At 40.8% G+C, this 26,237-nt stretch overlaps 2 protein-coding genes across 2 annotated transcripts in view; one reads left to right on the forward strand and one right to left on the reverse strand.

The window, feature by feature from the left end:
- Positions 1-25,836, forward strand: part of LOC6646876 (ankyrin repeat domain-containing protein 50) — a 29,935-nt gene extending 4,099 nt beyond the window's left edge. The window contains exons 2-6 of the mRNA XM_002070473.4: positions 18,310-24,005; positions 24,071-24,384; positions 24,450-24,639; positions 24,705-24,969; positions 25,036-25,836. Of these exons, the coding sequence (XP_002070509.3) occupies positions 18,422-24,005; positions 24,071-24,384; positions 24,450-24,639; positions 24,705-24,969; positions 25,036-25,219 (6,537 nt within the window). The 5' untranslated portion in view covers positions 18,310-18,421 and the 3' untranslated portion in view covers positions 25,220-25,836. The remainder of the gene's footprint in view (positions 1-18,309; positions 24,006-24,070; positions 24,385-24,449; positions 24,640-24,704; positions 24,970-25,035) is intronic.
- On the reverse strand, positions 8,698-10,857 carry LOC6646877 (neprilysin-2). Its single transcript, XM_002070474.3, has one exon. It carries the CDS (start codon positions 10,844-10,846, stop codon positions 8,807-8,809), a length of 2,040 nt encoding a protein of 679 aa, XP_002070510.1. The 5' UTR covers positions 10,847-10,857; the 3' UTR covers positions 8,698-8,806.
- Positions 25,837-26,237: the final 401 nt, after the last annotated feature.

A 26,237-nucleotide genomic window follows, 5' to 3' on the forward strand; every position in this document is an offset into this window, starting at 1 on the left:
AGCCGGCGCTAAAAATAACAAAAAACAAACCAAACCCCCAACACAAATCTTCCAAATACTGACCAAAAGCGTAATGGATATACGACCGATGAATGAGAAGTTGTGGCGAAGAGGGGCGCAGAGGGAATGGAATATTCGAAAATAGTGTGTGCCGTCGCCATGTCAAAAAGCCAGTGACCGCATTAAGTTTTCTTGCTGCTCGCTAGCCACACACACAAAACGTTTTGGAACGTTTCCAGGCAGTCAACCAATCCATTGATCGTCTCAGAGGCCTCCGAGACTCTGGCACACGGACAGAGACCGGGCATGGTCCATGAGATTGATGTGTTCATCTAAGAGTTGGCAATACACTTTCTTTTCTTGACTTTTAAATGGTCTACGGTCTAAGGTTTAGTTAAAGAATTATTTGTAGACTTTGTTCAGAATTAAGTTAGAGTCGGTAAGTAAACTGTCCCTAGAAATTGAAAAGTAAAGAGTAACTGAAAATTCATTGAGAATCAAAATCTCTCCACTACTATTAACCAAGTTATGAATTTATATGTATGACTGATATTGTTTAGTTCATTAATTTTCTAATTAAATTTGTAAACTTTGCTTATAGAGCATTTAAATAGCGATCTTCAATTTAAGATTTTTGATGTTCCTACTTTGCCATGTAACAAATGGAGCAAACGGTGATGGGGCAACTCCCAAATGAGATTTGTACGGCGGCTATTTTTGTGGCCGTTGCAGGCTGCCAGCGCAGCCAACGAAAACAAAAACTCTATGACAAATAGTTTGAAATGTTGTTTTTTGTAGTTTGTCCCCAGCCCAAGTGGTGTAGTTTGTTATTTTTAGCACAAATGCTGGACGCACCCTAGAGTACTGATAGAGGGACAAAAGAAGAAACAGAGAAAGAGGAAAACAAGTGAGAGAGGAAAAGAAGAGAGAGAGAGGGTCGCTGCACATGTCACACGTAATAATTAATTCAATGCAATGACCAAAACCATCTATCCAAACCGGGCCCAAAAACAGAAAAAACAGTCACCCGAAATGGGTCAGCGTCAATTGTTGCGGGGGTTTCCTTCCTGCCTTTTGTTCAACGATCTCTCTCTCTCTTTCTCTCTCTCGCTCTCTCTTACTAACAAAATAACAAACCTGATTGCGTCAACCAATAAAAAATGCTGGCCTTTTAACCTTTGCCCGCTTTATTGGCATTCTGCAATTAGAGTTTATCGCTTCGACCGCCTGCGCTTGTCTTGTGAAAATCATTAAGCAAAAAAAGAAAACTGTCTTATTATTGTTGTAATTGAACTGATTATGAGATTGTTGACTTTTGCCTGTGTTTGTGCCTTCTTTTTTCCCTGTGCAAGTGTTAATGCTTGCTCAACATACGTTCATATGTGAAAGTGCACTTGGAGAAAAGTTAAAAATAAATTTTCAGTAAATTCTGAAACAAGTAAGCAACAAAAATCCACTGGTAATATGTATAACTGAGAGATAAATGTATATAAAGAAAGAATTAAAATTAAAACTAGTTAAATTTTTCTTAAAGTGTACACTGTGCCCCTCTTATTATTGTTCTTTATTTACATTTTTCTTTGCCTCGCTTTGCTCTGCTTTTGCTTCTTCTTCTTCTACGTCTTCGTCATGGTCAATGGCCGATGCATAACCAAGGGGATACTAAAAGGCTAAAGACTGAAGACTGACGACTTCTAGTACTATGATATAATCTTTTTTGCGGTTACCCCGGCAACAACGAAAAACTTTACCAAGGCGACGACGACTCACTCACTACTCACTTCCATCTAATATCTACCATGTGTGTGAGCATATCATTCTTCGGTTGAAATTAAAAACGAAGAAGAAACCAAATGAAAAGAAGAGAGAAGCAAGTGCGATTTGAGTTTAACCAACGGCAGAATATCTGTCAAACGGGCGCGGTCTTTCACCATTTGCTTGTTCACAAAGATGAATGTGCAAAGCAAACACACAATACATCAGAGCTCTCCAGAAGAGGGGAGGGAGAGAGGAGGTTGTGTGTGTGTGTGAATAGACCCTGCAGGATCCTTTTCTATACAGCGCACTGTAATTTACATAACACTCACTTATACTTAGTGCCTGACCCAAATTTGATGATGGCCGCCAGTGCTCATCCACGTCTCCTCCACCTACTTCGCACTCGCATTCACCTCCACCTCCAGCATAATCCATTTTAAGGCATTTTTCAACTCAAAAACCCAGGGGAATGTGGCATGTCGAGAGAAGAAGCACAGGCGGATGAATCGTGAGTAATTAACTCAGGAGAATGTAGTTAAAGAAGATGGCAACCACAAAGGTCAGGGATTTAGGTGAAAGCTTGCATGGAATGATGGTGGTATGGTATGAAACGGGATGGGATGCGATGTGAATAGAGGCAGTTTTCTCTAAACTTTTTAGCATACACAAATTATTCAATTTGCTAAATGCTTTTTAGGCAAGTAGAAGTGAATGGTGTAAAGAGTTTGCATACATTTATATTTAGATTTAATTTGTTAAATGCTTGAGCAAATAAAAGTGATAGTTGAGCTATAAAAATCAGAAAGTCTCAATAAAAAGTCCTAAAATACTAAATTATTTGAATTCTGCCTTGAAAGTTAGTTGGTTGCTATTAAATTTATAGGTGAAAATAATTTAAAGAAGCTATAACAAAACTTCCTTTGGATATTAACAGAATGTAACTTGAATTTAGTTAGTTAATAATGCAACCAAATTAGTCCCTTTCACTGGGATCATATTATTTAATCACTGTTCTGTTCCCTGGGAATCCACCTGTTCTCCTTCTTGGCAGTTTACGTAAGAGTCGTTCGAATGATAGTCCAACTGAAGTCAATCATTAATTACCCTTGCAAACTCTCTGTCTCTCTTGTTGCAATGTGCAACAAACATTTATCATTGATGTTGCCAATGGGTGACTCTGACTCTCCTCCTCCCGAAACAATTTACGCAATTGAAAGTCCGTATATATGTATGTATATAGTATATTAGATTGGGTGGTCCATGGAACACCCCCGTAAATTGCACAAGCCAAGCCAAAGCTATCTCTTGTGACTGTCATTAGCTCTTTATTACATTGCTCTCGATATTTTTCTTTTCGTGGGCGTGGGCTGGTTGATTAATGAACACTGCTTTCGCTCTCTCGCTCGCTTACTCTGTCTCTCTCTCTCTCTCTCTCTGTCTTGGTCTCTAAAGACGGCCAAAAAGACAAAAATCTTGTTTATATATTACGCCTAGTCCTCCTCTGTTCATGATAATAAACAACTTGCACCGAAAAACAAACAAGAGAAAATGACAAAAAGATACAAATGACAATTAAGTTTTCTGTTTACTTGAATAAGCCACAATAAGCCTTGAGTAAACTTTTATCCAGTGAGTCATGCTTTTGCTTAGTGCATATTAAATGCTTTAGAGATAGAAGTGAAATCCTTGTTTTAGCTTCTGTTCCAGTTTCTCTTGTTCTGATGTGTGACAACAATTTCCGCACAATTTCCATTGTGTAAAGTTTTCTTCAATTTCCACCCAAACTTCCCTCACCCACTAACTCACTCATTCTCTCACTTCACAATGTATTCCTGTGGCATTAGCTGAGCTGAGCTGCCATTTCGGTTTGCCGATTGGCATTCTAATGGACTTTCATTGGTTGAAACAACTTTTCGTAGCAGCAGCCACAGCCTGATGACCCACATCTGCCATATCCTGGCGTCCATTTTAATTGCTTGCAATAAAGTTGAAACAATTCTATATGCACACACACACACACACACATACATACGTAATGAAAACACTGAAAACATTTTACTGGTCGAGAAAAGTGCATACTAATTTAATTAAATTTGGCAAATAAAATCTATAAAAAACGGAATAAAGTTCAAAATTATTTTAAATGCATTAAATTAATTTAATAATTGTCTTATTTATTTATTATTTTAATGTGAATTCTGTTCTGATAATCAAAGATGTTTCACCTCATAAATATTTTATTTTAAATACATTTTTTTGTTAATTATTTCTTTTGAGATTTCATTTAAATAAATATCTTAGTAGATAATGTTGAATGCGAGCTGAATTTCCTCTTAAGACTACGTAGGAATCTTTCTAACGTGCTTCTAATCATAATTTCAAAGTAGTGATGTTGCAATTGAAGAAGTTTCTTAGTCTTGCAACGTTGTTAGATAGCGAGCATGATGCAACATTGTAAACGTTTATAATGTTTATCCACTAATTTGTGGAAAACTATTACAGACAGCTAACTTGCTTACATCATCTTTGTTTTAGGTTCCCTGCACTTTTTTGAGAGGGAAGCTTACCCCAGCCCAGTCACAGGGTAAACATCAAATTGAACAAACACTAAGCCTAATATTATTTATTATTTCTTGTCTTCACGCTCAACGATAATTCAAAGGCAAACACAATTGTTTACTCTAGTTCGTAGACTTCCTCTCTGCCTCTCTCCCTCGCTCTTCAATTATAATATTTCTCCTCTGCTTGCCAAAAATATATATTTGTGTGGCAATCGAAGGCATGTTAAATGGCCATAATCTGTTTATAACAATGGCAATAAATAAATGCTAAACTGAGGGATTTGTGCCCAACTGTTAATTAGCAATACCAGCAAAAAGATCTGCCCCTCCAATCCCCAAAATAAAAACAAAAGAAGGAAAACCAAACAAATGAGGCGTAAAAAACAACAACAATTCAAGCCGCAATCTAACCAAAAGTTATATGAATGAATTGCCATGTCAGTATTATGAGTGTGTGTGTGTGTGTAAACGTATAAGGCAACAGCCACGCCCTAATGGCGCCATACATTTATTTACCGGGCTTTTATGAGTTCTTTTTTGCCCATATCAGTACACACGTGTATGTGTGTGTGTGTGTGCCCAGCTGTGAGCACGGGCTTACCTCTCCCCCATCGTGCCCATTAAGGTGAGTGAGGTGAGTGGAGCGAAGAGGAGGCGAAGTGACGACGACGATGATGACGCCAACACTTTGGCTAATTGTTTGTGCCAACAATAGGAAAAGCCTCGATCAGTAAAGCCAATAAACTATATGCATATATTTAGACAGAGTATTTCATTTTCGGTTGTGACTATAAGCCGAGGGATAGGTCAGTAATATGTGGGCTAAAAAAAAAACAATAAAAAATGTGTCAAGTAAACATTAGCGATAAAAAAGGGGTTAATGACTAAAGCAATAGGGAGCTTAGGAAAATTAATTATTAAAACCACTTTTACAATTAAAATTGGTTTATAAAGCAAAACAACTGTCGATGGGCATTAATTATAAAAGACATATGTTATATAAAATTTATTATGACTTTTAAAATTGAACAGGAAATTGTTAAAAATAAATATTCAATAACCCGATAAGCATTTCAACAAAAACTGATTAATCACTTTTAATAATAAAATAAGACAATTTCGACTGATTCATAGATAAAGAAGAAATATTTTTTTAGTTTATTAGTCACATCATAAATTATAAATTCTGAAGACTAATTGTAAATGTAATAAAAACAAATTTTCAAGTACATTAAAGAAAGAAATAAATAATAATGCAAAGTATACAGAAGGTAAGAGAATTTTCTATTATTTTCCTTGCATTTTCTCTCCAAGGGCTTCCGACCCTTGTGGTTTTTTCTTTTTGCATTGCATTTTATAGGATTTCATTTCCGTTTTTCAAAGAGAAAGAAAAAAAACAAAGTTCGTACTAACAATAACAGAAAGAAAATGCAATTAAAATAGAAATATTAACACAATATTTTGGCTTTGCAATTGGTTAACTCTCCGCACCGAGTTCGTTTTGGACCTACCTCTTGTTCAGGCCACCACAAAATGCTTCAATTAATTGCAATGTACCGCAGGTTACGCATTTCAATTTTGGACCAAACCAAATTTTGCAAATTTCCGCAAGTTGTGTGTGTGCCAATCGATGCCATTAAATTTCGACGTATACGGTTCGTATTTAAGAGAGAGAGAGAGAGATAGAGATAGAGAGAATGTTTTCTGTGGTGTGCTTTTGGTGTTCATGGTCATGTCTATGAAGTGGCAGGCGGATTGTTGTTTGTCGATGCATTAACATGCACCTCCTAAGCAACAAGCGCATTACGTATACGCCATGTGTCTGTCTGCGTTTGTTTGAGTGAGTCAATTATCTCTATACTCTCAACCGCACAAAGTGTCAGCATAAATAATTGAGTGACCAAAGTGCCAGACAGACGACTGCAATGACGATAAGTGACGAGACTAGAGACAGAGTCCGCTTGTATCTAAAACTATTCTTTGTGATGCAAATCTTATCAAGTTGACATAGTTAGGCCAGCCAACAAACATTCGCCCCGAAGCGGAAATTCAATTCATTCATTCAAGTAATTATTAGCAATTTTTTTGTGCATCGAACAAGTTTATTTTGGAAGCCAAACTTGTTTTCGTTTAACTTGATGATTGCTATTTTGCCTGTTATCGCCCACCATTGCCAGCAGCTGCAGAGTTTTATTCCTTTATGTGTATCTCTTTTTCTTTTTTGTGGCCCCAAACAAATTGGCCAGAATTGTTAACTGATTTCAACTGGTCAACTGGTCGATTGTATGACGCAGCAGCCACGAGGCGTATGTGTAATATTTGTTTATTTATTGCTACGTAAAAAAATGAAACAAATGCCAAGTATTGAAAGGCGTCATGGCAAAGCGATAATGATTTGTATTGCTATTGCCTTGTTCTACATCTCACTCTCATTCTCTCTATCTCTATGTGCTGCCGCCATGTCTCCATCTCTTTTGCTGTTGTTGTTCGATAAGGTTCCTTTGTAATGAGTTCATCGCGCTGACCAACTAAGACCATCACAAAATAAAAAAAAAATAAAAACAGAAAACAATTTCGTTACTAAAGGAAAAACTTTGATTAATCACACAAGCTATGCGGAAGTGTAGATCATTTCGTGAGTTAAACGGATCAGTTTAAATAAGTAATTGACGGATTATTCTGTTGAATATCCGATCAATGATCGTGAGCTTAACTTATTTTCTCCAACACTTTTTAATTAAAAAGGTTCTTTCTGTATTGCATCTGTTTATAAAAAAAGGAAAATCAACCACCACTTAATTGCAGACTAATTGACTTTATTTTCATTTGCCCGCAACAAACAATGAAAAAATCAGTTTTCATAGGTTTGCAATTTGTTGACTTTCAATTAAATTAAATGGAAAACTTTTGCAGCAAATTGAAAATTTGCATTTGACGGCGGGCAAAAAAATAATGAAAACACAAAAAAGCAGGAAAACAAATAAAAGAAAAATAAAAAAGTATATGTAAGTATATAGTAAAATGCACAGTCAACGGACTATGAGACTCACTCTGTGGCGCTCAGTGCTCTGTGGTCACAAGCCACAAAAAGCATTTAACCCACATTTGCCTTTGAGCCAAAGTCAGCAACAGCGGCAGAAACTTCGTTTCGCATTATGCAAAGTGCTTGCTGCTGGCTGAAAGGCTGCTTGGCTGGCAAGTTAAAGTTGGTTAAGACAAGTCACCTCAACCCATGTTGGCTTCAAGTGTAGGCTTACCGGCTGCTGGCTTCTGGCTGTTGGCTGGCTAACTGCACATGACGACGACGCGTGGACGATTTGACGACGAGGCGAGAGACAGCTGCAAGTTGGACACTAGTTAAACTGCATTTTAATTTTCACTACACAGCTCACATCAATTAGTTCAGAGCTGGACTGTTGTTGTTGGACACAAGTTCATACGTTATAAATGTGGGGGAATTTTCATATCAAATGACCAATTCCGAGAGTGAGGCATTTGCATGGCTCCCCCGGGTTGTCATTTTCATTTCAAAAGAATATAAAGTCATGAAACCCTACAAAACAAAAGTCAACGCCGTTTCGCACAGTGGTTCATAGATGGCCGAAAAAGTAATTGGTCCACTACAAGCCATCGAACTTGGCTATTATGTGTCACTGTGCCAATGTGTGATGACCAGTTGCTGCTCCGGTTTTCTGTTTTCTGTTTTTTTTTTGTCGTATCCGTTCTTGTGTGAAATGTATATCAAGTGTGACAACAATGCCGGACTCATCTTCGGGGAAGTGCCATGGCCATGTCATCCCATCCCATTGCCACCACTGACACAATTTAAATGTACAATATTAATTTTCTTTTTCCCACCATCTTCCTCTCCTCCACCACCTACTCATATGAGTGCAACACGTGCGTGGGCCACATAAATTGCCATTAATATATATGCAACAATAAATTAAATGGAATATGCAATATGCAAAAGTTAAATATGACTTTTATCATTACCTCGCCGCTATCTTAACACAGCACACAAGTTGAGCTTTTTTTGTTGTTTTGGTTTGATGGGCGATGTCGTCGCCAGTGTGTGAGTCCCGGTGCCGGTGCCTTGTGCCTCGTGCCTGGGCTGACATCATGTTTTTTAGGGTCGCTTCTGGGTGTGGCATTCGGTTTGCTTTCCTTTTTGCCGGCTTGCAACAACATTTACATGTTAATAGAGAGACGCAAGCGAACGCGCGTCCATTGTAATTTATGCGCATTGTTGGTGCTTTTTTTTCTTCTTCATTGTTAACGTTTTGTTCAAGGTCACAAATGGTAGGCATCCAACTTCCGCTCAAACCATCATGAGACGAACAATATGATTTACCTTTGTAAACATAAACTTATTCGCTACTGAGAAAAAACAAAGTTTTATTTTCAACGAATTCGATTTTAGCAGAACACATTAATTAACAACATTCAAGATGTTCAGAGCTTTGTTTAAAATTAAATGTTCCCTCTCACCACAAACGACAAATTTCTTCTTTATGCATAGTTTGACCGGGTGAACAGTGAAAGGTCCTAGCAAAGTGTTCATGATGGGCCCAATTGCGATTGACTCGTTTGTTGTGCAATCCATGCTCGGCATCTCCACTGTAGGCCATTGCCTCAATTTTCTGCATGTTACCGCACAAAAACTGCACCGAATTGAGAAAAAAGAGCTGTTCGTCTGTGTAGTTGCCCCTAGAGTGAGAGAGATGTGGGTTCTCTTCTGTTCTTGTTGCTGCTGTTGGCTTAATTTGGTCAAAGTAGGCGGCAAAGGTAAGCCGCAGACCCACAATATCCGACATAGTTTCCGAGAGCAGGACATGGTCCGATGGGCTCTTGGCATAGCAATTGATAAACTCCAGAAAATGCTGGACCAAACCAAGGCCGGTCTCATTATAGTTGCCCCTGGCGTCGTACACAATGTGAAAGAGATCGAAAGCATGTTGCAGCTCATGGGCCAAGATGAATCCAAATTGCGAGTACTGCATCAGTTTATCGATGCGTACATCGTAAATTGGCAATTGTAAATAGCCATAGGGTAGGACAATGGCATTCTGAAAGATTTTCACAGGCGAAGAGTTCTGTGAAACGGACGCCTCCTGGTGATAATAGCCTTCGTGCTGGGGTAGATTAAGCAACATCTGCTGAACGAGTTGTGAGTTCATTTTAAGCAATTGCAACTTGTTGCTAAAAAAACGTAAGGGATGCAAATGAAGGTCCTTGTAGTATTGGCCCACTTGTTTCTCTGTCAGTTGGTGGGGAATATTGCCTATTTTGAGACTCAACGTGCCAAGCTCTTCCCTCACATAGGACATCTCCTCACTATTCAAGTGCAGACGATTCTCTTGAAGGAGTTTATCGAATTGTTCTTGAATATTTGCCATCATTTGCTGCAAAGCTGCATCATAGACATCTCGTCGTGCCGCATAGTTGCTTTGTTCGTACAGATAGTTCATGGCCAAGGGCATGTGGCCCCGTAGCTGATGGATGCAGGCAATTGAGGAATCCTGATCTTTCCCTGCCAAAGGCAATTCCTCATTGAAGTAATAGAGTAACTTGAACATAATGTAATAGGCCAATGTTTCATTGGAACTTTTGTCAAGTATCACTTGTAGCCGGTCAAGATAACTCTCCTCGAGTTGGACCACTTGTATCAGCTGCTTATCGGGCAGAGGGCGAGCCAATAAAGTGCTAAAATAATATCTCCAATCCAATTGAGGCAACTTCTCAGTCAATTGCTTTAGTGTCCACTCGGGCAATTCAGAGCCGATGCTTTCATTTCCGTTTTCTGGATACATATTCGTCAGATTGCCAACTTGCCATTCCAATTGCAAAAGTCTGCCTGTTCGATTTTGAGCCAATGTCTTGTTTAAGCCAAAAGCTATATATAAGTCAAGCACTTGTTGCTCAGCCAATTGGGATTTGACTGCAACTGGCTGCTGTTGCATTAAGTGCAAGACGTAGTGGGAACCATTCTCACGTCTCACATTCACTTCCTGTCTCAAAAATATTCCATTCAGGCCATATACTCTTAGTCTGGCCAATGTGCCAAGCCAATCGAAATGGGTCTCATTGGCCCATGGTTCACTTTGATTGATCCTAAAGATGGGCCATTCGAAATCGAGTTCATCCTCCACCAAATGCAACATTTCGTTCAGCGATGGCTGCTTCAGACTTAGACATGAATTGTAATACGCCCAGAGTTGTGCAAATATGCCCCCATCAGAGTGCTTTTCCTCCAGAGCACTGAGCAACTGCTTATTGTAGAAATAATCCATATAGCCCGGCATATCCAAGTAGATATCCGTGTCTATGTAATTGTTACTCCAATTGCCACATGCATAACCATAGAAATCATCGCAAGGATTAACACTTGTATTCACATTCAGCAAGAGTCTGTCCAAGTAAATTCCATTCATATCCAACTCTTGGTTGGCTTCTAGTTGTTGGGGCATCATCCAAGTACTGGGCAAGTGGCAGAGTAGCACTATCAGCAAGCGTAAACCCTTCATGGCTGCTGCTCTTAATCGACTAATTTAACATTCTCTAGCCTAAACATCAAGAGTTGCATGCTTATCAATTTTTTATGGAAAGCATGTTTGCTGCTCTCTCTTTATTTATCGCTTATTTCTTAAGATTTTTGCATTATAATATAATTATTGTTATTCAAGTGGCTGAAGCTAAGCACAACTTCCGCAAATCCTATCAATGTCGGAAATTTCAATTCATCTCACAATCAGCCTTTACCTCCTATGGCTGGCTTAATTCAATTTACCCAAAATGGGGAAAACATAATCGAAACTTTTAGCAAGCCAAATTGAAAACTTCAACAGCAGCCACATCAAGAGGAGAAACATCGTCGCCAACGACAGCGCATTTCAAAGTAAAGTGAGGGCAAAATAAAAAGGGTTAACTTACGCTTGCTTGACTTGCTTTTGCCTCACTGGCTGACTGCCACACTGACTCACCTTACTTCACTCCCTGGCTGCCTGCCAGCCAGCCAGCCAGCCAGCCAGCCTGACTCTCTGTGGCGTGCGTTGCTCTTTAGCATCTCATGCTCATTTCGTAGCTGTTGATTTTCATACACCTGATGATGTACCTGACGCTGAGGCTGGGTCTGAGGCTGGGGCGACCTCATCCATCACGACAGAAAAATTATGGCAGCTGCTTGACTTTGGTTAACACATTGCTCTGCCATAAATGGCTTTCAAGCAGCAAATGATTACATGCTTCATTTGTGTGTCCACAGGCAAAGCCCAGGCCCAGGCCAGGCTATTGATTTTTCCGCCAAACAATTTTCCCTCAATTTGGCTAATTGAAATGGCACAGAAATTGGGTACACACAAGGCAATAATAAATTTATCAGTTTTCATTTTCAAAAACCACATAATGAACTAAATTAGGCAATCTTTTAATTTCAAATTATATTTGTTCTCCTTTATAGTTTCCGTTCCCTTACTTTACCACTAGTTTCTGTAATATTGATATATTTACCCCCAAAGTTATGCTGTTGAATTTATAAAGCTGTTTTAATTTTACTAAATGCCCATCAAACTGTACAAATGTAATTTAAATGGCCAAAATTGATTGAATTATTTATTGTAAAATGCACATGTGTTTTATTTAGCCAATCAGATTATGGGCTTACATTTTGATAATAAAATTGAATAATAATTGAGGGAAAAACACGGGACAATGGGGAAATCAGAATACCTTTGCCAATTGTGTTATTCAGATTACGATTTCCATTCACTTAAATGATATGACAGTTGCTTACTCCTCTAAGATATATACATACAAATATCTCTTAATAAGTATTTATCCGTTGCCTGGTCAAGTTTTTATGTGCACCATCGTCTGAATAGTTTAATCAAGCTATAATCTAGCACTTTCATTCACTTGCCATGCACTTAATGTCAAGTGGAATTCACTTAGTTGATGGTCTTACAGGGGCTCTTGACCAAAAGGCAAATCTCACTGGTTTCCTGCGTTTGCCGTTATCTCTCTTTCTATATACATTTATATGTAATCACTCTTAAACATTCTTTTATATACGTACTTACATATATATATACATATATATGAGCACATACATATATTACAAACAAGAGGAAATGCTGCAATTAAACGGGAATAAGCTGATCTAAAACTGCGCACATTTTGTAATGGTTGCGCTTTGGCATTTCTTTTTGCCATTTTGCTTTGGTCAGAAGCAAAGCACGTGCCCTCCGTGTCCATGTCAAAATGAAAGCCATTTGTAACTGCATACTTTGAGGCGACGTTGTCCTCTGTGTGTGTGTGTCTGTAGGATATATATATATATATATATATATATATATCTGTTCCCACATTAATTAAACCTGAGCTTACAAGCCAGACAACGAAGCAAATATACAAGGAAAAAAAACCAAAGTGCTCTCTTTCATATTCTTGAATTTAATTCAAGTGAACTTGGCTCATGTGCCCTTTTAGTTGCCCAAAATTAATTCCATTTCCTATGCTCTTTTATCCAGCCGACGAGACGAGACAGACGGACCGATAGACAACCGATATGGCCGGCAGCTTTTTCGACAGTTTTCAGTTCAATTAGATTGCAAAGGAAAATGGAAATGTAATGAAAAGCCAACTTACAAAAGGAATACCAAACAGTCAAGTTGTCGGGCTGACAAGGCCTGGATAAAAGGGATGGGAAAGAAGAGGGTATAACTTTAAGTTTCCGTAAAGTTGCCATGAATAAAATTTCGAATTCTTTTGCCACAAACCACTGTACAAACGAATACTTCTGAAAATCCCATTCCTTCGACTCAGTCATCAATAAAGAAGACGACAGAGAGACACACAAGCTTGTAAAATGTCAACCAGCTGTCGGGACAGACATCCTGATGGGATGTGTGTGTGTGTGTGTGTATATTAATTTGATTAAATGTTGCTCGACAAACACATGGAACATAACCCAAATACAACATGAAGTTCTTTTCTTTTGATTCCACCTTGTTGATGACATTTACCCAAGACAAACGAACACGCAGTTATTAAAAGACAAACAGACCAACAACACACAAAGCAGGCAGTCAAGAGGAAACGGAAATGCCAAAAGGTTGGACCGAGCGCGTGTCCCTACATTTAGCAGTAGTAAGGTGAGTAGGGGTTGCACAGGTGATATAGAGAGACGATGTCGAAAACGATGTCAATATGCAGACGTCGCCATTTTGACACAGATAAATCTACATAAGGGGGAGACCAGAAGAGTAACAAGGCCGGTTACAACAGCAAGTGGAGTGAAGATACACACACACACACACATATGTAGATGCAACTCTTAGAGACAATGGCTGCCAAACAAAAAGCCCACTAAATGACATAAAAACATACTCGACTGCTGGTTACCCATTTATCTACAGTAGTTCAAATGAATTTCTAATAATAAACACATCTAATCTAGTAAAGATGTATATTCAACATACTCTATGGCATATTACGTCTTGAAATAGTTGAACCAATTTCAGGGAATGCAAATATTTTTCTAATGCTTCGATAGAATGGGCGTTGGCAGTTTATCTTTCTGTCTTACTTTCGTCGCTCAACTTGGCTCAACTTTGCCAATGTGCTGAGTAAATAAATGTTTCATAACTTTTAATATTGCATGAAAAATAAAAGCTGAGAAATAACTGGCATGCCCTCACGATAAGCTTTCAACGCAAGAAAGGACACCCACACACACACGCAAACTCAGTCGACATGTGCTAAAGTTTTTCTCGCTCTAATGGCATGCCAACTTGGCGTTCCTTTTATTACGTTTTTTTTTCGTGTGTTCTTTGAGAGCGTTGAAAAATGCATGAAAAATTACAACGAAAATGTTGCAGCATGCCACGGCAGCAAAAAAAAAAAAAGAAGGAAGGCAACTGAATGCAAAATTGCATGCCACCAGCCAGAAACAAGCAAAGGCAATGCATAATCCTGGCAATAAAGGATCATCATGACGATTATGATGATGATGATGCGGAAGATGGGAATGACGATGACAATGCTGTGACTGTGACTGGTTGAATGTTGTCGTACATCCTGCACACATTATGCAACCATGAAAAATTAAAGTTTAATTAAAACATTCGTCCCCCAGGCGAGGGGGTCCGACGGTTACTAAACGGACATCGCTTACATTTCTCTACTCCCTGACATCCTGTTCTCATTTGTAAAAATAAAAAAAAAAGAGAGCAGTGAAATATAATGCATACGCTATTGTTCTTTTGGGGGCACCCGCATTGAATTCACTTCCGGTGCAGTCAAGAACTAAATACTGAACGCTCCTGTTCCTGCTCTACACTCTCAGTTCGAGCACGTTCCACTGGGAGTCCTTAGCAGCAGCAACAACAAGAATCATTCCCATTGTACTATAAAATTAAGCGCATCCAAAATCAGAGCATTCGTTTAGATTTCTTTTTCTGATTTCATTTGCATACCCTTCAACCAGCGAGAACGCGAACAGTTGTTTGAGTTTCACTTGATTGCTGCTGCTGCTGCTGCTGCTGCTAGTGTACATATGTATTATCTTGTTGAAGAGATTGATATATGTATGCACATACAAATGTCTATCTGGCTGTATCGTAGTTGAATTTCCTGCCAGGATATCCAAACTTCGTTACTGTTCCCTTTCGTTTTATTTCGCTTTTTCATAGCCTGCAGCACCAGGAGCTTGAAAATCAATACAGGACTCTTTCTCCACGTTTTATGTAGTTAGTATATACACAAAGCTAAGGTATGTGTATATGTGTGTGGGTGTACTTGATGTTAGCCCTCGTGGCTTTAAGCTGTTTGGTTTGTTGCCACTTGCTCTCATGATTCTGCACGTACAGCGTATTTTTTGAGATATTTTATTTTATATTTTATTTATTCCTGCAAACAATTTGTTGCAATATTTGATTTTTTACATATTTGTGTTAAAAGCAGTCGCGCTGATTAAATCACAATGAAAAGAATAAGCTATTCCTGGCGAAATCGTTTGATGTCCTGCAATGATATGACCTTAAATGTCGTAGGATGAAAGCTGATATAGTCCCAACTTAAAGGTTCGCAAAGTTAAGGATTTTAATAAAGATTGAAAAGTATTGTAATAATATTTTTTGACAAAGTGCTGTGTTTTCCTAAAATATATTTGAGACTTTAATATTTTAACTTTAACGTTGTGAAAAAAAGTATTATTCCTTCGCATATCTTGTCAATTTAAGTATATATCTGGCTAGGATTGTTATCTGTTTATAAAAATGGAAGTATGATATTTAATAAAAGTGAATAAGAGCACCTAGATATATATAGCTACATGTGTACATATATACATGTATGTATGCGAATTACAGATATTTTCACATACATATGTATGTATGTTTATTTTATATGTTGTCTGCCTGAGTTTCGCATTTACAATGCATGGAATACATTTATTTTGTTGTTGATGCCAAAAAGAAAACATCAAATTATTATTTGCATAAGACAAAAAGTCAATTTATAATTTAAACATGAGCTCTTTCCTCTGTCTTTCTCCATGTGTCATCGTAATAAGCATCAAATTTTTTTAAAGTAAATAACAATAAATTGCAAAAACAACAACTAAATATGTAAATGTAAATGATTGCAGTAAATACTTCCTGTCCTGTAGGTGCAACATTTCAATTATGTTGATGCCGATCAACTTTCTACCCTACTCTGCCGCCTTCTGGATGGCTGGAAGGGCGTCGACAAGCAAAATTTTTGCATTTTTCTGCATATTTTGTGTGTTTTGTTTTCCTTGGCATGCGGAGCCACTGAGCAAGCAAAAGACTCGACTCATGTGGGGAGTGTAAGGAAAAAAAAAGAACAAATATTCCCACGCTGCAATTGCTTCAAGTGCAGGCTGCAGCTGCCAGTTACAGATACAGACAGATGTCTTCCTGCCACCTCCCCATACGGCGGGGGGTTGGCCTGCCTCCTGAAGTTGTTTATTGCCATACACTTTTACATATGTATCAATATATGTATAAATCTGTGTGTGTATTTTTGTGTGTGCCAACATATTCGCATAAACAAAAAGAACGAAAATCAATTTCGATTTATTTATTCCACTCAACTAATTAAAATTTTGTTTTGTTCATTCCCTAAGCAACAATATACTATATATGTATATACCTATTTTGTTTTGTTTAAATTCACTTTAATGGGCATCGCGCACATTCTTTATGCTTGAGTAAGAATTCTGCAAATTTACACAAATTTTCCAAACTAATTCGTTTTACTTTTCGACTTGGATGAAATCCAATTAAACTTCTTGTTGAAGAGAGTTACACGGCGGACTGTTTGCTGCGTTTGCCAGTTTGTCAAGAAGGAAAAAGCCAAACGAAAGAAAACTTATTGCACACTGTGGAAATGCCAATTAGCTATGCCGCCAATTATGCCTCCCCGCCTATGCAGCCCACTCCAACAATCTCAGCTCACCCCCATTCTCGAAGTCTCAAATTGCTTGCCGCTCGAGTATGCGAGTGGCACGCATTTCAAAGATGGAAACTTCTCAGCTCAAATTCTCAATTAAACACTTGGACCAGAGGAAGGGAGGGAGCTAAAAAAAACTATTTAATTTGCATAATTAGCAAGCACAATTTTCCTCATATTAACCAAGAATGAAAAATTTCTTAATATGGCCAACCAAGCAAAGGGCTTCAACGTTCATCCCGATTCCAATTACAATTTCAAATCAATTCAGTTTACCCAAAAAAGAAAAGTGACAACATAGTTACAAATTGTGGGATACCAACCAACTACGTGACGGAAATGGGTGGGATGCCACAAACAAAGAAAAAAAATAACAAAAACGCGACAAAAACAAGGTGGGGAAGCTGTGGTTACTGCTGCCATCAATAATTACGAACCGTAAACTGGCCACAGGGCGCTCACGTGCCAGTGTGGTTGTTTGGAGGACAAAATCTAAAAAGCATTCATTCTGTGTTCACATTCTGCATGGGAGATTTGTTTCCAATCCTTCGCTAGCTTTGCGCTTAATCAACGATTTTTTATAGCTGACTTACAACTAAGAATCTGAACCACACTATGGTAATCTATCAGACAAGGATGGCATTGGGACATTCTGTTTTACTTAGCTCGCTCCTCCTCCCTTGCTAAATAAAGTCGTAAATCATGGCTTCAATTTTTATGACGAACAAGAAGAAAAAAAAGAAGAAGAAGGTATAAAAAGGAGAAGAACGTGCTGAATTTGCTCTCATTTTGCTGTTGTGGGGAGAAGGCATCATTAGTTACATCTACAACTCTCCAAAGACCCACAGAGAAACACACATACACACAAGTAGACTCTCATTCACGAGCGAACAGTAGCAATGAGAGTAAATAAAAGTTTAAAATAAAAACTGTTTTTTCTATTTTTTCATGGCATGAAAAACGTTATTTACACAAAAAGCAACTGCAACTTTGCTGCTTACCACGCAGATGGCACACACGAGGCATAGATACACACATACACACACACACACACATGAGTATTAGAGACCCGTGAACAAAAGATACAACGCGTAAAGACAAACCCTGTCAGTCGAGTCAGGAAGATAGAGGTGTAGAGAGGTGCCAAAGGGTTAAGAAGAATGTGTATAGAAAATCAGGTCAATTGTTTGCAGGATGCTCAAAGCAGGAACGAAGCCACTGTGAAAAGTGGCAACAGAAAGTGCTAGTTAAGTTTCAAGTAATGGCACATAAATGGCCTGAAAAGTAAAGAACCAAACTGTGATAGAGAGTGATGTTAATGATTTGACAGGTAATTTTCGATATCTAAAAGGTGTAAATGTCACTAAAGAGAATGGGAAGGCCATTTAAAGGGAGGAAGCATGTACTGAAAATGCTTAAACATTAAGGTAACATTTACGGCTTATTGATTCCACTGATGGAATGTTTGCAGAGACTTACGAAATTAATTTAAATTTTTGTTTCTTCTCTTTTGCAGCTATCATCAAGCAGCTTAAGAGCCAACGAACTTTGCCAGTCATTGGGTGAGGATTATACCCACTGCAATCGAAATCCTACAGAGTCAGCAGCTGCAGCAGAACAACCAAACAATGTCTAAGCACGCGGATAATGATAATCTTCGCAATGACATTTACGAGAATCTGCCTTGTCAGGCCATGTACAATGATTCCGTGCGCAAAATGCAACAGCAGAAAACGTCACAGGCATCCTCTGCTGGCGGAGGCGGCGGCGGCGGCGGCAATCCCAATGGCAACTCCATAGGCAATTGCATTGCCTCAACACCAGTGAATGCCTCCTCGATTGCTCCTGTTGGCAATATGCCCAAAGAGATGTTATATGCCACACCAATGCGTAAGTCGGATCGCTACAAAAGTGGCGAGAGGAGTCGCCACACAGATTCCGCCGCCAAGCTGTCCAATTATCGTGATTCGAATCGTTTGGCCAGCAGCGTCGTCCGTAATGGCAATCCAGTACAAATCACCGATCTAGACGCTGATGAAGATGAGGCAACAGCGGCAGCTGCCGCATCGGGAGCCAATGGCGGAATGAGTGGTGGTGGGGATGATGGTGTGGACGGCTGCGCCGCTTCTACTAATAACACTAGTCCTCCCCACATGGGAGTTATCTCCAAGTATGGCCACAGCAGCAGCAGCAAGCCAGGAACAACGAGCAGCAGTACAGCCAATCAGCAGCTGGAGGACCGACGTATTCTCAACTTTCTCAAGGACACAACACAGTTGCAGAAGAAATTGGAAATCACTGGGAGAGATTGCCCGAATGCTAGTTTCTCGAATTTGGCACGAGAGGAGCATTTTGCTAATCTGGTGCAGCAAAACTTTCCATTGGATGTCACTCAGCAATCGAACGGAAGTGGTCTAAATGGCAGCAACTCGGCACCCGAGGAAGATGGACAGGAGGTGGGCAAATCATCAGAGGATACAGCTGGCAATTTGGAATCCCTAATGCAAAGTAAACTTTCACCCGATAAGGAAGTCAACGGTCTTGTCCAGGAACTAAGCGCCAACACAAACAGCACAAATACCAACAACAGTCGTTTCGTGAGCTCAGCTGTCTACATTCACCGGGAATGGGTGTTAAAGAAGATTGCCCTTTGCCTGGAGCAACGGACGGCCGGCAAGAAACCCATACCTGGAGCTTTGGGAGCAGCGGCTGCTGCTGGCGGCAGTTCAAGTTATGTCTCGGCTCGAGCTAAGGCGGCAGCAGCTGCGGCCATCTCAAGTTCGAGTTACAACGGCTGCCTGGTTCTAGGTTCCAATGGATCGGGCAAAACATCTATTTGCCAAGCCATCATGAAGGGTAACTCCGGCACCAAGGGCATACTCAATCGGAAGCTGCTGGCCTGCTACCTGATTGAGTCACAGAATCCAGAGTGTCACAGTTTGTCGCTTTTTATGCGGAAAATTGTGCTGCAGTTGTTGAGTCATGCCTCGTTGATTGGCAAGGACGAAAGTCAAAGGATCATCGATGAGGGATTCTCTTTCTTGCGTGACGAAGCGCAGAATCAGGAGCTAAAATTGGATGAGGCCATGAATAACATTAGTCTCAGTGAGAATGCCGAGGAATTGCTCATCGAAGAACTGAAACGGGGAGCCAGTGAACATGATACCCAGGAGTTGGATAACTTTCAATCCCAACGAACATCGACATTAAATGCCAAGCCGACGGCTGGCAAATCCAGCTTGACACGCCAACAATCCGAACCGGCTCCATTGCAGACCAAGGCGGAGTCAGCGGAGGCGGAACAGGATGTTAACATCTATGGAACTCATCCACCCAAACGGGGCAAGGAACGTGGTGAGCAGGACAAGGATATAGGCACAGAGAAGGATCAAAAGCAGCTGCAACAAAAGGAGACGGCCAAATCTAGTCCCAGTAAGACCAATAAATCAAAGATACCTGTGAAACGTGGTCGTTCGGGTAGCGGAGGTGGTGTCTTATCCCCAGCCAAATTGTCAGCAACCATAACCAATGGCGGCACGAATGGTGGTGGTCAGGCCATACAGCAGGGTGGAGGCGAGGATATAGCCGATCTCAGCAGCGAGCAAGAGAAAAGCGAAATCGAAGCCGCCCTCAATGAGGACGAAGCAACGAAGGTGAGCAACGAACAGGAAGATGAAAAGCCGCAGGCCGATGAAGGAGAGACAACGAAAGTGAAGGAAGAGGAGGAAACGCCTCAAGCGGAGGAAACGAAACTCCTTATAGACCTGGATGAGAGCAATGAAATTAGCAAACCTGAGGATGAAATCCTGAAACAGCAGACGACAACTTCTCCTCCTCCCATACCAGGAGACAAACCCAAGATGATAAGCACTACTAATACACTTCCTCCACCGTTACCCAAGACCAAAAGTTGTCGCACTATTATCGCGGATGGCTACTACGAATTGATGCTCTCCAATCCAGAGATACTCGAATGTCTCAGTGTGGACAACATTGAAAAGAATCCGGATGAGTGCTTCAAGAAGGCTCTGCTCTTCCCCCTGCTCGAGCTTACACCACCCAAGACAGCTCTCTTGTTGCTAATCGATTCCATTGACGAAAACTACATCAACGAGGGCAATCTGATTTCTACTCTTAAAGGAGGCGGAAGAGGTGGAACAGCCACCAATCACAAGAGTCGCAACGTGGCCGAATTGCTATCGAATCACATACATCTCTTTCCCAAATGGCTATTTCTGGTCTGTACCACCAAAAAGCAGACGAAGCAGATAACAAAAATGTTTACAGGCTTTAAGAAGATCACACTGGATGATCTACGCAAATCCCATGTGGTTAAGGACGTGCAGGAGTATATCATAAATCGGTTAAATTCCGACTTTAAGGACAGCATTATGTTGACCAAGGAGATAATCGAATCACTGCATCAGCTGTACATTAAGTCGAATGGCTGCATACTTTATTTGGAAAAGGTTTTGCACGGCATCAAGGATAACTTCTTTAGTTTCAGGGAGATCAAATTGATTCCCTGCACCCTGAATGGTCTTTACTTGTACATTTGCCAGAAATCCTTCAATAAAAAGCAATACATGAAGATCAGGCCACTGCTCAATGTCCTGCTGGCCTCCTCGGGCTATGTTGACAAATTGTTTCTCTTCAATTGCCTGAGGACTCATAATTACACCATCGATTGTCAGGAGTTTGAGAAACGTTTGCAATTGATGCGCAACATCCTGGCCTACGATGCGAATGCCCAGCGTTTGAAGATCTTTCACAATTCCTTTGCCGATTGGCTTGTCGATGTGAAGTTTGCCACCAAAAAATTCATTTGCGATGTGAATGAGGGTCATGTGATGATATCCATGTACTATCTCCTAGTTGCAGACACTCTATGCGCCAATACTGTGAGAAGATTCGCCTATCATTTAATCAAATTTGGCGAATATCTATTTCTATCTCGTAATGTGGAGTTGGATCTCATCCTGATGCTGCTCGAATCACGTGTCAATTTAAGCGATTGCTTCTATACAAACCACTTGAATTGCTGTGCCCAGTGCGAACATGATTTCAAATACGATGTAAACTTTTTGCCCAAGACCCGAGCCATGCTTGAACGGTTTTTGGCCAATGAGCTGAACGAATCGTTTGCCCAGTTCCTTTGCGATTTCTTTAAGCCCAGTTTACCGACAGATGCCAAGATGTTGAAACTGCTCATTGAGACGGGCATCAACAATGCGGCCGAGTCACATTCCCAGTCACAGAACTCCTGTGAATCCTCGCTCATGTCGCCGGAATTGTCGCCAGAGAAGTCACAGAACATTGACTTTGAGCTGGCCGATCTGCTGCTCTCGAGTGAAAGGAGTTGCCTCATGGAAACGCAGAGAACGGGCAGTCCATCGGAGCATAGCGAGCCACCAATCGAAAGCCAGGATGAGAATGCCTCCAGCACGTTGCACCAACTCTCCGACTCGCATCACATTGAACTGCACAAGGGCAAGGCATTAATTCATATTCTCGCCAACGATGGCAACCATCAGCTATTGGAGCGGGCTCTAAATGCCTGCAAGACTCCCATTGATATGGAGATCGAGGACTATAATGGCCAGACGGCATTGAATATAGCGGCAAGAAACGGTCATCTAGATGTCGTGAAGCTATTGCTGGGCTTCTCCCAGCCTAGCAATGATGGAACTGGACGCATGCGTCGTGTGGATGTAAATCATGCTGATCGTGATGGTTGGACACCCCTAAGATCCGCGTCCTGGGGCGGCCATAGTGAGGTAGTGCGTCTACTGATTGCCCAACCGGCTTGTAAAATAGATCTGGCCGATAAGGAGGGACGCACAGCCTTAAGAGCTGCCGCATGGAGCGGTCACGAGGATATTCTTAAGCTGCTAATTGAATCTGGAGCCGATGTCAACTCGGTGGATCGTCAGGGTCGCACATCGCTCATAGCTGCCTCCTATATGGGTCACTATGACATCGTTGAGATTCTCCTTGAGAATGGTGCGAATGTAAATCATTTGGATTTGGATGGACGCAGTGCTCTGTGTGTGGCAGCCCTTTGTGGCTCATCTGGTTACAGCAAGGTCATCTCCACTCTGCTCGATCATGGAGCCAACACAGATCAGTTGGACAATGATGGAATGTCGCCGCTCTTGGTCAGCTCATTTGAGGGTAATGCGGAGGTCTGCGAGCTGCTCCTGGAGAATGCCGCCGATCCCGATTTGGCCGATTTCATGGGGCGTACTCCACTGTGGGCGGCCTGTACGGCGGGACATGCCACCGTTGTAAAGTTGTTACTCTTCTGGGGATGCGGCATCGATTGCATGGATTCCGAGGGACGCACCGTTCTCAGCATAGGCGCTGCCCAGGGCAATGTGGAGACAGTGCGGCAGCTATTAGATCGCGGCTTAGATGAGACTCATCGCGACAATGCAGGATGGACGCCTTTGCATTATGCTGCATTCGAGGGTTTCCATGAAGTGTGCCTCCAGCTGCTCGACTCCGGCGCCAAGATCGATGAATGCGACAACGAGGGCAAGACCGCGCTTCATTTGGCTGCCCAGGAGGGACGTCTGAATTGTGTCCAGGCACTGCTCGATATACACTCCAGTTTCGTGGATCAAAAGGCACACGATGGCAAGACTGCATTCCGGCTAGCCTGCCTTGAGGGTCACATGGACACGGTGGAGTATTTGTTGAAGTTCTGCTGCGATGTAAATTCGAAGGATGCGGATTCGCGGACCACGCTCTACATTCTGGCATTGGAGAACAAACTGGATATAGTCAAGTACCTGTTGGATATGACCAATGTGGATGTTAATATACCGGATAGCGAGGGACGTACAGCATTGCATGTGGCCGCTTGGCAGGGTCATGCGGATATGGTCAAGACACTGATTGAAGCCCGTGCCGATGTCAATTCGATGGATCTGGAGGCCCGCTCGCCCCTACACTCATGTGCCTGGCAGGGCAATCACGATGTGATGAATATTCTGCTCTATTACGGAGCCCAGGCTGATCATGCCTGCAAACAGGGAGCCACTGCGCTGGGCATCTCGGCGCAGGAGGGTCACGAGAAATGTGTCATCGCTCTGTTGCAGTACGGGGCCAATCCTTACAAGTCTGACCACTGTGGGCGAACACCCATTAAACTGGCTGCCAAGTCCAGCCGAACCAGCATCCTCAAGATCTTTGAGACTTACACCAAAAGTAAGATTTATCGAAGGCACAGCCTTTTGATGTGTTACTAATCCTTTATCCCCTCTCCCCTTTAGATGAAGCTAGCAATCCCAACGAACCCAAATTCCATGGTCATGCTGCAAGCATGCTACGATCTCCGGACCAGCCGCCAGCCTTGCCCCTGCATCAGAATCTGGCTCCATATCCGGCCCATGCGTCGGCCTCGTCCGTTTGCTCGGCGGCCACCACGGCCACGGTGCACAATGGCAGCAATCTTCAAGTGCTGAATGCCTCCAGCTCCACTCATAGCTCAAATAATTTCTATCAGAACACCATGCAATCGGATACGAGCAGTTTGCATAAGCGCAAAAGCGTCATCTCTAGTCAATCCACAGGCAGCAGCAACGATGTGAGTGTGCTCCAATCCCAGTAGATGGGCGGAAATCTCTGATGTAATATGTTTTCTCCTTGCAGCAAGCGCCGCTTACCTTTACCCAGCAATTGCAGCGACAAAGTAAACTTAGCTCACGTAACAATCTGATGATTAACTCCAAGCATGCTTCTAGTTCGGCATCAGGATCTCAGAGGGCGAATGGAAATAATGCTGCTGGCGGAGGCCACCGGCATTCTCAGGTGCTGCCTGATCTCAATGAACATCAATTGGGTAAGACAAAGCAGGAATTCGATTCCATTCCATTGTTATTAATCATGAATTCTTACTTCTTTTAGCTACCAATATGACCAATGAGGCGGATTTGTATGATATGGAATGCATGTCACCGCTTTATGCCACGCCTCCACACTCGCCAAGCAGCGAACTGAGTTCACCAGGTCAGCTACCGGCTCTGAACGCCTTTGTCGATGATGACAACAGGGCAGGCACTTCCAGTGGCGGCGGATCAAAACCAAAATTGCCGGACAATCATTTTGCCCGGGACACTCATATGCGTATTATATTGGGAAATCTGAAGGAGAATCAGCCCAGTTCATCAAGGTACACGTTAAATTGGAACATGCGGAATTGGAAAGGTCATCTTATCTATCTTGTTTTTCCCCACAGCAAAAGCAAACGCAGTGGAGTATCCAGCAATCCGGCTATGAGGCTGATACGTAGCCGCTTCGATTCGGCAGCTCAACTAATTAGGCGAACCAACAATATGCTCTCATCTAGTAGCAATCAGGGCTCTTCCAGCATTGGCGTCAAATCGGGAACCTTTCAGTGGCGCAAGGAGAGCCAAATGTAAACCACATCCCACATCTCCCTACATTACCCAATCATCCATCCTATGTGACAGTTTTCATTTAAATTTTATATAGTTTATAAAAAAAAAATGGAAAAGTATTTGTTTTTTGTGATAGTTTCAATTTTTAGTCCACAACACACTCTCTTTTTATGTTCTTTTTAATTCGACTATACGGAGAATATATAGTATATATATATAGTAGGAAACGTAGTTTTTAAGGCACAAACTAAACGAAATTCATTATATACGAGAAGATAACTACACTAACTCATTACATTAGTGGCATGCAATCCAACTAAAAAATGTAGCAGGAATATTTCATATACCATATGTATACTTAATGGGCAAATGTCGGCAGCGAGAATATTTATTATGTTCATATATTAATATATTTAATTGATTAGTAGCAATTAAGCAAAAAGTAAAACAAAAAAGCAATGAAACAGGAATCAAACTTCCCCAAAACACTATCGAAAAGTATTTATAATTAATGTAATTTATTTTGCCCGCAAATCAAACAAGTTTATGTCAATTTGTGTCAATGTAAACCCTTAATTTAAAATATACTCAATGTGCGATCCGTTCCTGTTGTAGAACCACTCAATAATTTTATTAAATTCCCTTTTTTCTTCTCCCAACTTAAAACAAAACCAAGAAACGAACAAAAAAGAAAATAATAAGGTTAAACAGCGAAATAAAAACGTAATTAATTGTTAACAAAACTGAGAAAAACAGATAAAAATTTATATATATATATATACATACAACATACCCATACCGCAGATTACAATTGTTTTCAAATATACAACAAAAGAACAGAACAAACAGATATATATACATACATATATTTAGATTTTGAAAACCAAAAACACAATATTTACAAGTTAAACAAAACAAGAGCTGCAATTACACTGCTTAAATCCGGGAATATTTCAAAGTAGAAAGATAAACCTTTAAAAACGATTTAAGCGAATCCCAATCGAGTGGTGTATTATGTAGAGCTAAACATAAAATATAG

This window comes from Drosophila willistoni, chromosome 3R (genome assembly GCF_018902025.1).
Source record: "Drosophila willistoni isolate 14030-0811.24 chromosome 3R, UCI_dwil_1.1, whole genome shotgun sequence".
Lineage (NCBI taxonomy): Eukaryota > Metazoa > Arthropoda > Insecta > Diptera > Drosophilidae > Drosophila > Drosophila willistoni.